General features: G+C 32.7%; 1 protein-coding gene across 2 annotated transcripts; it reads right to left on the reverse strand.

Annotated features, from left to right (window-relative positions):
- Positions 1 to 923: 923 nt before the first annotated feature.
- Positions 924 to 16,602, reverse strand: LOC132714354 (SPARC-like). 2 transcript variants are annotated; one of them, XM_060697213.1, is made up of 10 exons: positions 16,535 to 16,602; positions 16,344 to 16,410; positions 15,355 to 15,426; positions 13,210 to 13,288; positions 12,543 to 12,658; positions 11,914 to 12,049; positions 6,379 to 6,461; positions 5,533 to 5,657; positions 5,001 to 5,149; positions 924 to 1,392 (listed from the first exon to the last, which is right to left on the reverse strand). In XM_060697213.1, exons 1-10 carry the CDS (start codon positions 16,537 to 16,539, stop codon positions 1,358 to 1,360), a joined length of 867 nt encoding a protein of 288 aa, XP_060553196.1. In that variant the 5' UTR covers positions 16,540 to 16,602; the 3' UTR covers positions 924 to 1,357. The 2 variants fall into 2 exon arrangements, with proteins under 2 accessions (XP_060553196.1, XP_060553197.1); XM_060697214.1 differs by lacking the exon at positions 15,355 to 15,426.
- Positions 16,603 to 16,604: the final 2 nt, after the last annotated feature.

Below are 16,604 nucleotides of genomic sequence, written 5' to 3' on the forward strand. Positions count from 1 at the left end.
CAAATTTTCTTGTTAACAAATTCACATCATTACTCAAGAATTGTTAGAAATTATTCCACCCAGTGATGATATCAATAGTTCTGTAGATTAAGAGTTAGTTAAATCAAAACAAAAAAGAATGTTGTTGTTGTAACATTTTTATTTAGCTACAGAATTCTGACAGTTACCCTTGCCTATAATACACAAACTGATTGACATTAATTAAGCCATATGCTACATGTAGACAAACAAGACCAAAACTGTAATTATAAAGCTACTGAAATTGTTCTTTCTATTTAAGTGTACAATGTATGTGCGAAGTATGAAAAATATCAAGAAAAAGAATGAAAATGTACGAAAAAAATGTGTTTAACTGTAATCTTGTTTGATTACATTGAAATACTTGTCTCGTATTTGATTAGTAAATAATCTTATAAATGTTGAAAATTTTCCTGTAAAAAGTAAAATTTTTTATGTTCAACTTATTCTTGTTACATTTATTTCTTACTGGAAATTTCAGAAAATGAAAGTGTCAAATAATAGTATTATAAAATATTAGATATTGATTCAAACTTTACATGTCAATGACGTTGGCCTATCATACAGTTAATTAAATGCATGCTCAACAAAACTCAAAATGTTATACAAGAAAAACGTCCATATCATATATTTTATACAACCAGCATTTAAAACAAGAGAATACAATGAAATACAATTGTAAGGATATTTTCAGCTAATATTCACAGTCTTTCTATCACATAAATTGATTGATATTTACCTTTATCTTATTTATTTTTTTATGTGTTTTCCCCTAAAAGACTGGTTTTAAGTGCAAAGCAATTCCAAACTTTCAATTGTTTAAATAGTAGAAATAATTTGTTATTACCACAATTTAATTAGGTATTTTATTTAAAAGGACCCGAAACATGACTGGTTTTATTTCCTCAGTGTAAAATGATGAGATCTAATGAACTAAAGCAATGTTATAGAAGATAATAGTACATATATGACTAGCACAAAATTTGGCACATGAGTGTTCATACAACAGTTCAGACCAGATGTAAGATATATCAAACGTTCTACATGCAAGTTTCCAAACTCTTGCACATCTATTTAAAAAAAGTTTTCTGGATAAACTAAAAGCAGTGATGTTAATGACGTAATATAAATCCGTGACTAAAACTCTTCACTAAAGGAGATATATAAAAAATGATGTAAAAATCTCGTTCCAGGCATTTCTTGTAATTAACTTGATGACACATTGATGTTTGACCAATCAAATTTGTCTATGGCTGTTCACATGATTATCACGTGATGGTCATGTGATATCTATTTTTCTGTTCTTGTTCACATTCTGGTCATTTAATACACTCACAATTTACTGTGAATGCTTACACTGATCGACTAAAGCCTCTGGAAATAGAAGAAAATTTGATGAGTTGAATGAAATAATACTAACAATAGATACTTTTAAACAATATAACTCCATAAAACTGAAAACCAAACGAAATTGAAATTGTCAGTTACATGTAAGCTGAAGAAGAAGAATAACAAGGGTGCCATAGTCACAAAATACGCCCGTTTACGAAAGCTTTAGATGGAGATGGGGGCATTATGGATAAGTGTTATCTAGCAAGCAAGTTTTTATTCTTGGCACTGTGTTGTTAAATGAACCTTAAAACAAATCAGTAGGGAAGATATGCACAGGATGTGTGACCTTGACCTTGGTCGCAGGGACCTGAATTTTATGCACGGCACTCAGCCTCACAATGATGAACATTTGTGCCAAATTATATTGAATCCCTCTATGCATGTAGAAGTTTTGCTCCAGACAAGCGTTTTTCTATGAGCTCTAACTGTGACCTTCACCTTTGACCTAGAGACTTGGTTCATGTGCAGGGCACTACGTCTCATGGTGGTGAACAATTCTATAAAGTAACATTAAAATTCCTCCATGCATGTAGAAAATATGCTCCGGACAACATCTGGATATTTAATCATCTCCAGTGACCTTGACCTTGCAAATATTAACCTAAATTAAATGTGTCACACCTGTAGTCATGATAGTTACCATTTGTGCTACAATCCATCAATAAATGATGACTAAATGGTCCCTATACACATCTTCAAATTTCTATCTGAACTTTGACCTCTATGTGTAACATTGACTTTGGTCGCAGGGATCTGAATTTTGCGTGCGACACTCAGCCTCACAATGGTGAACATTTGTGCCAAGTTATATTGAAATCCCCCTATGAATGTAGAAGTTTTGCTCCGGACAAGCGTTTTTCAATGAGCTCTAAGTGTGATCTTGACCTTTGACCTGGAGACCTGGATCATGCATGGAGCAATACATATCATGGTGGTGAACATTTCAATAAAGTATTATAAAAATTCTTCCATACATGTAGGAGATATGCTCCAGACAAAATCTGGATATTTCACCATCTTTAGTGACCTTGACCTTGCATATATTGACCTAAAGTACATGTGTCACAGCCGTAGTCATGATAATGACCATTTGTGTTACAATCCCTCAATAAATGATGATTAAATCGTCCCTATACACATCTTCATATTTTTATCTAAACTTTGACCTCTATGTGTGACCTTGACCTTGGCTGCAAGGACCTGAATTTTGTGCGCGACACTCCGCCTCACAATGGTGAACATTTGTGCCAAGTTATATTGAAATCCCTCTATGCATGTGGAAGTTTTGCTCCGGACAAGCGTTTTTCAATGAGCTCTAAGTGTGACCTTGACCTTTGACCTAGAGACCTAGTTCATGTGCGTGACATGGCTTCTCATAATGGTGAACATTTCTATGAAATTTCATTAAAATCCCTCCATGCATGTAGGAGATATGCTCCGGACAAAATCTGGATATTTCATCATCTTTAGTGACCTTGACCTTGTATATATTGACCTAAATTATATGTATCACAGCCATAGTCTTGATAATGACCATTTGTGTTACAATCCCTCAATAAATGATGACTAAATGGTCCATATACACATCTTCATATTTTTATCTGAACTTTGACCTCTATGTGTGACCTTGACCTTGGCCGCAAGGACCTGAATCTTGCGCGCGACACTCCGCCTCACAATGGTGAACATTTGTGCCAAGTAATATTGAAATCCCTCTATACATGTGGAAGTTTTGCTCCGGACAAGCATTTTTCAATGAGCTCCAAGTGTGACCTTGACCTTTGACCTAGAGACCTGGTTCATGTGCGCGACACTGCTCCTCATAGTGGTGAACATTTCTATGAAGTTTCATGAAAATCCCTCCATACATGTAGGAGAGCTGAACTGATATTTACTTGAAAATTAAAATATAATTAAATTTCTATGAGAAAGTATTTACATTTGATAAGGTAATTACTGTATGATCTTTATGAACAAATACCAAGTCTACAGAACACCATAGTTATCACAGTTAAGAATCTTGACCAATGAATGTTACATTCTTTAGAACATACTCAAGTCCAAGAAAGAGGATTATTTTATGCCCTTTGATTAAATTCTATTTTTAGAATTGAAAGTGAAAGTAGATCAAGGGGAGTAATTGTGTAAGTCATTTATGAACAAAGTAATAACTTTGTTGTCGCCCTTTGATTAAATTCTATTTACAAAATCTGGATATTTCATCATCTTTAGTGACCTTGACCTTATATATATTGACCTAAATTATAAGTATCACAGCCATAGTCTTGATAATGACCATTTGTGTTACAATCCCTCAATAAATGATGACTAAATGGTCCATATACACATCTTCATATTTTTATCTGAACTTTGACCTCTATGTGTGACCTTGACCTTGGCCGCAAGGACCTGAATCTTGCACGCGACACTCCGCCTCACAATGGTGAACATTTGTGCCAAGTAATATTGAAATCCCTCTATACATGTGGAAGTTTTGCTCCGGACAAGCATTTTTCAATGAGCTCTAAGTGTGACCTTGACCTTTGATCTAGAGACCTGGTTCATGTGCGCGACACTGCTCCTCATAGTGGTGAACATTTCTATGAAGTTTCATTAAAATCCCTCCATACATGTAGGAGATATGCTCCGGACAAAATTGGACGCCGCCCCGCCCGCGCCGACCGCCCGCCCGCCCGCCAGGGGCGTTCCCATAATACGTCCCGTTTTTCAAACGGGCGTATAAAAACGATATTTAATAGATGCTATCTCCCAAAATAAAGAAGAAAACAGTCTAATTCTAAAGATGTCAAAATAATTCTATAATATATATTAATATAATATATATATTAATAAGGATTCACATATTTAAAACCATGAAAAATTTATTTCAGCACTTTTAAGTAGCAATTAATTATATTGCATTGAAAATTAATCATTGCATAATGAGAATAACATATATCAGGAAACATTTCTCACTGAGGTGATGGCTGTAACATGTTTCTAATGCATTTAACCCAGTGATTTAACCAGAATTACTGTATTTAATCAAAATGTGCTGTTTTGACTCCCTCATTTATAACTCTTGGATTATCCAGAAATTTTCCCTACCAAGGAATAAATTGAATTTAAATCTGTTGAATATATAACTTCTGGAACTCATTTTCCAAAAGCTTTTTTATTCTCGGAGGTAAAGCACATGTATTAAATAATTAACGACCGGAAACATTATGATATGGTGTCACATTTAATTACATCTCTGAGATAATGGTGTCTTCCTCTGTTAAAAACAGGCTTGAAACCCCAAAAAACTGCACCAAAAATGTATATACGTATTTTTTATTAATATTGCGTCAATCTCTGACATTTCAATGGGTAAAACACCTCTTTTATTGAATAAATTTTCCTTTTCTTGACGCTAAGTCAATTATTATTTTTGATTGACTTAGCGTTAAGAAAAAATGGTTTAATACGCAAGCTCCTTGATAAAGAGTTCAACCCCTTCAAACCTCGAATGTTGATAAACTGTGTGCAAAATAGATATTGATTAATTGTTACGAATGTGGTAATTAATCATTAGTATTTATATTTACCCTGTGGTATGCGGAGACAGTTAGCCCACTCCTGTAGTGTGATGCTGTTGTCATCATTGGCATCACATTCTTTAAGGAAGGGAACCAGACAATGTTCCATGTGCTTTATAGAAGCTGTGATGTACATGAGCTCACGGCGGGTCACTTGCCTAAAATATAGGAACCAAAAATCTAAGATGTTTTCGATAACAATAATAATATCAAGGGTTTGCATAGATCAAACAGTAACTTGAAATATCTTCGCTTAGAATTTGCACAACAAAAACCAAACTATCTGGAATTACAAGTTCCGAAATTAACGCTGGCACAAAGCTATCCAAAGCAACCCCTAACATAGTCCAACTTCAGACTCAATCAAACCAAGTCTGCAATTTTCATGAAATTTTGTTGTGATTAATGTTTCCGGCCAGATTTTGAATTAGACATCGAGATAATTTTGGACGGGCGATGTCTCGGTTTGACAGTATGAATAGAAAGTCTGTAACCTTTCACGCCGAATTACGTTATAGCTTTGACAAAAGCATGATAATACCTGTCATTGGGATGCACATCAAGATCGCAGAACTTCCAGATAACTGCTCCAGCATGATTTTCGTCATGGCGGGCCTTCTCAAGGAAGTCACGGTAATCGTCCAATTCAGGATACCCACGCATTGCCTACAAATAAAAGTACTGTTTGCTTCTTAGCACTTCTTACTAAATCTGTGTAACTTGTACATGTATAAGTATAAAGATGCACGAAAGACCGATGGGGACATTTCAACTTCACGTATTCCCGTTTTTATCTTCGAAACTTAACGAATTCCCGTTTTTATCTTCATGAATTCACAATTTTAACTTCACGTTTTCAACATACAGAATTTATGACATCACGATTTCAGCTTCATAAATATCACGATTTCAACTTCATGAATTCACGATTTCAACTTCACGAATTCACGATTTCAACTTCATGAATTCACGATTTCAACTTCACGAATTCACGATTTCAACTGAAGTTGAAAAGTCCCCACCGGTCTTTCGTAAATATGTGTGCGGCTATTGCATTTCCTATTTCTGATTTACCTGAGAGCCAAACATAGAGCTATCTTGTTAAATAATATACATGTAAAATGAATGGCTAAACGTGTTATAAAGATTCATTTACGTTATCATTCAGAATAACAAAAAAATGATTTTAATTTACATACTAGTAAAGATACTTCTATACCACCTCTATAAGTAATACATTTATAAGTAAGTTGTGATTGTATGTCACAGAACCATCATATGTTTAATGAAGTGAAATAGAGAATCATTGAAAATATATGGGAATAAAATGTTAATTAAAAAAATATAAATCAGACCTTTAGTGTAAAATTGTCACTATTATTCTTACCATGTCAGTCATAACTCTAAACAGCCAGCCCCTCATCCTCTCTGGAAACCTTTCCAACTCATCTTTAGGACAAGTAGTAAGCTCTGCAATAATCAGTTAAACACTGTTTAACTCTTTCATAGTTTGCCTTTGGTTTATACAGAATTCCTTTTTATTTCAATTGTGTATTATAGACACACATCGAATCCGTTCCTGGAACCAACCCGTACTGAGCAATGAGTATAGTTTTCTTGCTCAAGGAAACAACAACTTGCCCCTGTCGGGGTTTCAACCCAGACGGCTACCGATCCTTATATTACTGGACCAACGCGTTAACCACACGGCCATGCAGTCACCATAGGCCGTTCCTACCATTACTTCCCATAAAAAGGAAGTTAGCGTGCCAATATTTGCTGTATAAACAGGCTTTAAATAATTCGCTGCTCAAACTTAGTGACATGATGTTTAAACAATTTCAGCACCATATATGATTCAAAGCCAGGGAAGATGGTCCATGATAGACTATGCAGCTGGTATAAATTGTACATACTAAATAATAACTCTAAATTATTTTTGCAATTAACAATGATTTAGATTTTCTAAAAGATATACTATGCTCAAATTTGATTTTTAAAAATATTAATAATTGCTACACAGTCTCTTTGTATGTATAAAAAAAAACATGTTTCGACTTCATTTAAATTAGATATGTGGTCACAATATAAATATATAGTGTCATTAAAAAACTGGCAGTTTTTTTTTTCAGAAAAGACCAACCGTAATAGTAGTGGGGCGGGAAATAAGGTCTCTGCTGTCAAAATAGTGCAAATTGTGATACAAGCATGAAACTTTCAGGAAATTATCTTTAGACCATGTAGATTTCGAAAGTGAAGTGGGCCCAAAAATATCTCTGCTCATTCAAGATGGCCGCCATTTTCAAGATGGCCGCCATATAAATTTGATGTACATAATAGCTCATTCATTCCAATTTTTTGTACAGACCTGAAACTTACACCAAAGCTTGCATATAGTTTCCCCTTTTCAAAAATTTAAATCTTCAGGCAATTTCTCTTGCATATTTCTTCAGAATCCAAGATGGCGTCCAATATGGCTGCCAATTTTAATGAAAACTGATATATCTCTTTTGTAGTATAATTTTTTGCACAAGGTATGCGTATTTCCATATAAAATTGTGAAATATATTAGAAAAAAATCAAATTTTAGGTTAACTACATTGTTAGTCATGTTTTTAGTTTTTTGTACAAAAAAGAAATCTTTAAAAAAATCAAAGAAAAAGTGCCATTTTTTGCATTTTTCTCTAACATGGTTTTCTAGGTCTATGTACAAAATTCCAAGAGTTACATAGTTTATTAAAGTGTATTTGATATTCAATGAACACTATGTTTTATTGTATAATTGTAACAAAAACTAACAAAAATGTGAAGGTTTTATACTTATTAAAAGTGGTTGGGGTAAATTTATCAGACAAGTGTAGTACAAAATAACGTTTTTTAATAATTCTTATGCAAATATTCACTGTAAAAGTATTTTATTGTATCGAGGTATTTTTGTTTTCCTTCAGGTCTAGAGGGTGTACTAAAATATCGATAAATGCAGATACAATCATATGTATACATTCAGTTATTAAATGTTTGCATGATATAAGTTGTTTCAATATTCTTAATATAATTTGATAATTGTACAGAAAGAAGACTGAATATTCATCAACGAACCATATGTTAGATAAAATCATGCCTGGACCTGAGTGAAATGTTGTCTATTTATGAATACAATTATTTCCTGCACAAGTTAGTCTTAACAGAATGATTCAAAGTTATATTTACTTGCACATCATTGTAACCAAGTATAATTGAATTAGTACCGTCCATTTCTAATAACTTATGTAGACATGATATTTTCAAAAGAAACAAAAATTTAGGCGACTGATACATCATATTATCTAATGACTAGGTGTGCTAAAATAGGTATCAATAAAACCGCTTGACCCACATAACTAACATAGTTTATACTTTGGAATATAAACAAAATGTATTCATACTTTATTTTTCCCATTAAACAAGAGAGAATTGTTGACGCTAGATCACGCGCCTAAGACCCAATGCTGGAAAAGGTCTATAATTCTTTTATACTGAAGAATGCTAAAATCATATAAGGAGTATCTTTTTTTCACCAGTCATGATTTATAAACTATTTGAAAAGAATCATGTCCAATAACTAGGCTCTCAGAACTACAAGAAGACTAATATAACTATATTCCAATAAGAGTCCATGTAAACTAAGTGATTTTGACCCTATGCCAATAGTTCATAATCTTTATATATAGCATCACAATGTTATGATATACGCAATTTTCTCTTCATTGGGCACATAGTTTCGGAGAAGAATTTTAATATATAAGTCAATGTAAACTAAGTGACAGGGAAAGCAATTTTGGGCTGCAGTAGCGTGATTTAAAGGCCTTCACGAGGAACACAGTTTTTAAAGACTTCTGTAGGGAATCGCATTGAAGTTGTTTTGTTGTTGTTGTTATTAAAAAAAATCAACAAACAAACAAACTGTAATGCCTAGAGCTTAGATAGTCAAAATATAACCTTGCCAAGTAAAGAAGACCTCTTTAAAAGTTACATAAAACACTTTTGGATCATTAAGTGTACATGCAATATAAAAAATCTTCTCAAAAATCAAAATGCATAGAACACAGGTACTAAGCTGGCATGTAGCACCAGGTCTTTATTAACACATTTAATGAATCATGCTCATAGAGCCACCTGGGTTCACAGACTTGTATAGGAAAACACATTAAAAACATCTAGTGTTAAAATATAATGACTTGAACTAAGATATTTGGGATGTAGACTGATATAACATGCATAAATTTGTATGATGCTACTGCAGTCTAAAATAGTTTTGCAATGGTATCACTTAATTTACAAAGACTACTGTAATAAGTCTGTTGTCTCTTAACCTACAGTATCCGATGCATATACATTAATCATGTATCATCATAATTATGTTATAATAATGATATATCATGGACAACATGGTCCAAATTAACCAAACACTAAAGGTCACTAAGTTTATATGGACTCGTATATAAATATGGTTATTAAAGTCCTCTCGTGTGAATAAAAAATGAAAGCAGATATTGAGCATGTTTCTTTAAAAGCAACCGGATTCAATTATGACACAAATCATGCGTGTTATGACATAATTGACACTCCCAAAATGATCTTGTTACCTTTTTTCCAACAATGATCTTAGGTGAGTGATCCAGGGTCATCATTACCCTCTTATTGAAAGAAAAAAATAAGATATGATTACTTTAGGAAATACACTTAGTTTGTATCTTAACTTTTCAAAAAGTTGCATGCAGGCCAGGCCATATCATTGATATATATGTTTCACATTACATACATTTTGTTGGCTTTTAAGCCATGTTTATATTATAAATATAAAATTGTGGAGGAGTCAAAAATATGCGTTTATGGACTACCTTTATACCTTACATTCATGTACATGTTTGCTATTTTAAGCACGTTTAGTTGATTTATTGTCTTCTTATATGTCTTTACAATTAACAATTAATATATGATATCAAATATATTGAAACAAGAATTATCATGCAACCAAATTTAATAACTGAATGTATACACATGTTTGTATGTGCATTTCTTGCTCACCCACCAAATGGCCCGAAGGAAGAAAAAATTACTTTCATCCAATAAAAAGTACTTTTTAAGTTGGAACATTTGCTTAAAAATTCATAGAAAAGTAATAAGGCAAAGAAATAGAATGAACTTAGCTATGTAGATTTTCTGTTGTTTTTTCTTTTACAATTATCATATAAAATTACCCCACCCACTTTCACAAAATATAAAACCTACAGATTTAATGCTTTTTTTACATTCTTTACAATAAACACATGATATGATGGAATGTCAAATACAGTTTAAGATATAAAGTAACTTTTTTTTAACTTTGTACATTACTTTAGAAAATCTAATTTGAAAAATATGAAAAAATTGGAATTTTTTCTTGATCTTTTTTAAAGATATTTTTAGACAAAAACTTTTAAAATGTTTACTTTTATTGAGATCAACAAATAATTTGATTATCTCTGATATGTTTAAACCCTTTTTTATCATAATAAACATAATTTGTGCAACAAATTATACTATAAAAATGATATAACAGTTTTGCACAAAATCGACGGCCATATTGGACGCCATCTTGGATTTTTAAGAAGTATGAAAGAGAACTTTTGTGAGATTTAAATTTTTGAAAAGGAGAAACTATATGCATGCTTTAGGTGTTAGTTAAAGGTCTGTACAAAAAATTGGAATGAATGAGCTAGAATGTACGTCAAATTTATATGGCAGCCATTTTGAAAATGGCGGCCATCTTGAATGAGCAGAGATATTTTTGGGCCCACTTCACTTTTGAAATCTACATGGTCTAAAGATGATTTCCTGAAAGTTTCATGCTTGTATCACAAATTCAATTTGCACTATTTTCTCAATTTCCCGCCCCACTATAGGGAATGCAGCTTCCCATACATAGTTTGTTCATTATTTTATTAAAATTAAACATATTCAGTAAGTATTTCATGGATTTCAATACATTCCTAAGATAAAAATATTTTACTCAAAGATGAGCATAGTATTTTGTTTTCTAAAAGGACAGCATTCCGAACTGAGACTTTTTTCAATAGCATGTACATTAAAGCATTCAATGTACATATTTGTGAGGGTGCAAGTTCAACAACAAAAATTGCTATGCTTTTAAATGTATCCCCCTAATAGTTTTATCATATGACGCATAACGACCTAGAGTAGCTTATTAAGAGATTAATACACGGCAGGAGAGGGCCGGAAGGTGATAATCGGCCCGCAAAATGAATAATGGACCCGAGGGCTTTAGCCCGAGGGCCATTATTCATTCAGGGCCGATTATCACCTTCTGGCCCTACTCTGACGTGTATTAATGTCTTTAATACACTTAATCTAATAGATCTGGTAGCATTTAAAAAAAAAACAACAAAAAAACAAAAAAAAAACAACAACAACAACAAAATAGGATCTACTCTGAAGTTCTTTCGTTGAAATTCTTGTCTATTGTACTCTTCTACTGTTCTGTACAGAGATGTTTACTGTTTGTGTGTTCAAAGCAGTAGAATCTAGAAGCAAGTTTTATTTTCATTTTTTTTTTCGGAATGAATTTGTCGTATTATTTCTTCAAATTTCAATAGTAACAAATATGTGTTTGTACTAAATACGCTTAAGCTCTCACAATAAAAATAAAGCGATTCGTGCTGACAACCTACTTTCACTTTCACAGTTAACTGTTTGATGACGTAAAATATGACGTCATTGTTTCAGTTTGTGCACGTGCACATGTTCTGCGGGCTGATAACTAGTTCTCGGCCCCGGGCCGCAAACTCATAATAGGTCACGTGACACTCATAATCAGTTGAAATCATAGGCAATTTTGTTACTATATATAGTAACAAGTGTATTAATCAGGTTTTAAACATACCTTTGCAGGCGCTGAAGTAATCTAATCTGACTTTATCCACTTGATCCGAGCAGCCTGGTAAGCCATTCATACACAGACAATGTTCTCTGTCCAAGTGACATTCTGACATGTATGTCGCATTTCTTGTACTGCACACCTATAATAAAAATAATTATAATGCTTGATTAGTTGTTAGTATATATATCGAACTGTAGCATTATGGTTAATATAAGTTTTCATAAAAGTCATGATTAACCAAATTAAGATGATTTTATTGGAAAATAAAGCAGTGTTTAATGCCTATATCCAAGTATGATCAGTTTGGTGTCAAACACATAAAGAAAACTTGAAACATTCTTGCCGATTTCATAGTTTTGATTGTAATGTAGCGAATGAAATTTGAACAGAACCATGCTTATCATCTCATGTGTTAAGTGTGAAATTATTTATCATATTTTGTCTTCCAAACAAGGTACTAAATCACCATTTACTACTTTCCAAAAAGCAACAGAAAGCAAAAGAAAAATCAGGCCAATGAGTAGCTTTTTGGAAACTGTAACAGTACACCAATAATTAAAAGCTTTTTGGAAATAAAAAAGGCATTTCTGGGGGCAAAATGGGCCTTTAATATCGGAAAAGGCTAACGTTACCGGCAGTTTAAGTTCTTCCTCGAGCTTGTCATCACAAGTTTGGCAAACACATTTTGGTTCCTTGCCTTCGAGTTCACATGTCGCACCACGCTTACATCTGTGGTTGTTGCAGGGATCTGTCAAACAAAATGAATCTAGTGAAACATTGATATTTACATTAACAGGAAATGCCGAATTGACACTATGAACACCTATCCCAAAATAAACCTTGAATGTGCAGTGAGAACAAGAATATCAATTATATAATTCACAGAGAAATGGTTATGTAATGGTATGTGAAGTGTTCAGTCGTCGGTTTGTCATAATTTAGCAATAATCATCATTTCTGCTGGTCCAGTGCAATATAAGACTGGCACCTACAACAAAACATGTCTTCTACTCAATGAGGGCGATCATATACGATGTAAGTTTATAGGCTACCGTATATGGGTCAAATAATGGTTATTTCTAGTTATTTAGCAGAAACGGGGTTGTCTACCATGCGACCGGCATTTATACAGCAACATTCGCCAATTTCTTCGAAAATAATCATAATAAACTTAAATTTGAAAAAAATACAAACATAAAAACACGGATAACATGATGTCATTGATAGATTTATCTTGTTTTTAGGTATAACGATTTGAACAATGTTGTTATATTTCACAATGAATATTTACTTATTTACTTTGAAATGATTCTTTTTCTCCGCCTTCCTGAATGACGTCAATAGTCTCATATTCGTCATCATCGTCGTCTGCTTCAATCTACAAGAAAAAAAAAACCTTGTCCTTGAAATTTAAATTTCCAATCATCTTGTGTTAAATCTATGTGACTAATTGTATTAATTTGGATGATTTAAATATTAATACATTGAAATCGAGCTAAACTATGAAGATAAATAAAGGTTTACTTTTTACTTTGACTAACATCAGGTAGGCTGAAAATATTTAAAGAAATCAAAATCATATGTACATGTTTATGCATGCTTTTAGAATCATATGTATGATTAAGATAATTTAGTTTTTAAGAAAATGTGTACATTTAAATGATACGATTTGGCCTTAAATGACGACCTCACAATTAATACAAACTTGCATTCAGGTTAAATTCCTTCTTAAACCTTACATTCCAAAGATTTACAAGCAACATATAGAAAGTTTTCCAAAGCAGACATTTTAGATACATTGACATTGACGTTGACGTACTTATACTGTTTAAATGCGTACTTATACAATCTTAATCGCTTTTTACTACGTACCCGTGCCGCTTTAACCACTCCGTTAAAACGGCATTGCACGGGTGTGGATAATATAATATTATGACATGACGTCACGGGCTGAATTTTAGTATTACAACATTAGCGCGTAAATGAAAAAAGTAAATGACCCATTTTGACTGTAAATTTTTCTTAGTTTTGAAATGCAGGCCGTTTTGATATGTAATAAATATAATATTTTATAATTCTTGTTGCCTCAATACTATACAAATGTATTTATATAACTCATTCAATTAAATAATATTAAAAATCTTTATTTTAAAACGGATAACCAAACAACCTTGCACCCAAGTACTTCCAGTACCTTTTCTTTCATGCAAGTACATTTGTATACAAATGTAAATTAAAATTATTCGAATATTCCCCCGAAGGGAAACATTAGGAAATATATCATATTATCCTTTTGTTTTTATTTTGGAAATCCATAGAAAGTGATATTATGAATTATATATATGATTATCAATAGCTACACATACTGTATACGAGTAGGAAAAAAAACACGCGAGTCACTTACATAAACATAACCACTTTAATGGTGTACTTGATAATTAAGACGTTTGCTTTAAAAAAATTTTTTTAAAAAGCCAGGTTACAACAAAGAATATAAAATCGAAAAAGGAAGTTCAATAATAAATATGTTAAATCCACAAAATTAATTTACGTTACCATGGCAATAAAAACATTTTTGCTTTAATGTTAACAAGGTACAAATTTATTTTGTCACACCCTTTGTTCCTGTATACTATAGACATTTAATATATATAACACAGCACTACATTCGGCTATTTGTAAATGCTTCAATTTATGTAATTTATTTGTACTGTAATTATTATTAATTTAACTTGGAATTATCTTGTATAAATTTCTAGGATTTCAATATTAAAGTGCTAAGAATCCAAATATAACTAGATTCTGGCAAGATCTCAATGAAGGTTGGTTTGACACTATACTTGTAACGTAGGCAACTTATTACCGCTGAAAGCACACAGACATTTCGACTACAACTAACATTTCTATACGAGGTCTGCGAGGAAAAGAGCAACGCAGTGAGCGCACACACTACGCTAGCATGCAATCTGCCTACACAAAACGAAATGCCACTAAATTACAAACAGCATTGCAAATACAACACTGAATTTATCACGAATTGCCATCAGCTAAATATAGCATTTTCAAGAAATTAAGTTTAAAAAAAAGAAGAGAAACTATATCGTGCAATTATATAGATCTATAAAATTACAAATAAAAATCAATTATGAAATATTTTGCCGCAAAGTTATATGATATTTATTTTTAAAGGAGATTTAATAAAGAAGTCGAAGGTTCATAAACAAAGCTGTACCAATGCAATTGATACGGATTAACAAAACACTTTTTAATGTCCTTACAACACAAAAATTCCTAACAACACAAATACTGAAAAAGACGCTTTTGCGACGCTTCTAACATTTAAACAAGACAAAGGCGCGATCATTTCCTGTCTTACAAAAATGCAGCACCCTAACATCACATCAGCAAATTCTACACATATTTTGACCACACCCAACAACCAACCTCCCTGGGGTTCTCTGGGCGACCCCTTTCAACTTTCTTGTTTCGCTCACGATTCTTTCGTTTTGATCTATCCTGTAAACAAATCTCGTTCATTCAACATGTTGATGTTTCACACCTTGTTTTTACAATAACATATCTGCTGTGAAATCTGTACGCTTCATTTAATGGAAATGTTCTTAATTTACGTCTGCTGTTTCCATTATACCAGCTCCCGAAACATCAACATTAATCAAAACTAATCAAGAAAGAGACAATGGCTAAGAATCTTTGATTGAAAAGAAACACAATTTGTTTAGTTTTTGATGAGAAAGTCGTATTTTGAGTGTAACAATATATTGTCCAACAATATTGACCTGGCACTTCATTAATTTTCGGAAAGGTCATATGAACATTGACCATTACCTATCGAATATATCGATATATTTGCTAACTAAAAATCGCTGAAATAGGATTCGAACCTACCAGTCTACGTTTACATTCTTCAAGTGAATACTCTTTACCAACTGCGCTAAGAGCGCTAAGAGGAAATTTTAATTCGAACATTTTAAACAACTGTATATTTACATTCATATCGATTAAAATCATTTACAAGTACATGTGTAGATCGTAACGTACCGACTACAAGGTCAAATGCAAGAGTGCTAGGTCAATGTTGTTGGACAATACCATTCGAATGTCTGCACTAGCACTGTTATACGGATTTTTATGACAAAATTTATGATTTGGCTCAGTCAAACCACAGGTTATCGGCGTGGGGAACCAAGCCCTACCCCCAGAGTACCACCATAGTTCATAGTATCACTAATATATTTTTTGTTAGAATTGTTTGATTTTGTATTGACATGTATTTTGAATGGGTTGAAGTATATTTGGGTGGTATAGCGGGTCCTGGGGTGGTACTCTGGAGGTAGGGATTGGTCCCACGAGTTAAACGCAGAATTTAAGAAGACATTAAGGCAAAGATATTTTTTAACAAGAAAATATGTTACCTTGGCAACTACAGCTGTCACAACTAGACAAAGAACCAGCAACCACGTCAGCTTCATTTTGGTGAACCTGGAGCAGAAAAATCACTCGTAATAATAATGATATATCACAGTCTGATTCACATTAAATTTCACATTTAATATTTGAATCGGAATAATCCTGAAATTCAAATTATGTTAAAAGAATCTTTCACCTCATTATTTCCTGCTAGAATAACTCTAAATTGCACCGAAATATGCGGCAGATAAAGAAATAGAATTACT

Source organism: Ruditapes philippinarum, unplaced genomic scaffold, assembly GCF_026571515.1.
Source record: "Ruditapes philippinarum isolate M1 unplaced genomic scaffold, ASM2657151v2 ctg122_1_1_1_1, whole genome shotgun sequence".
Lineage (NCBI taxonomy): Eukaryota > Metazoa > Mollusca > Bivalvia > Venerida > Veneridae > Ruditapes > Ruditapes philippinarum.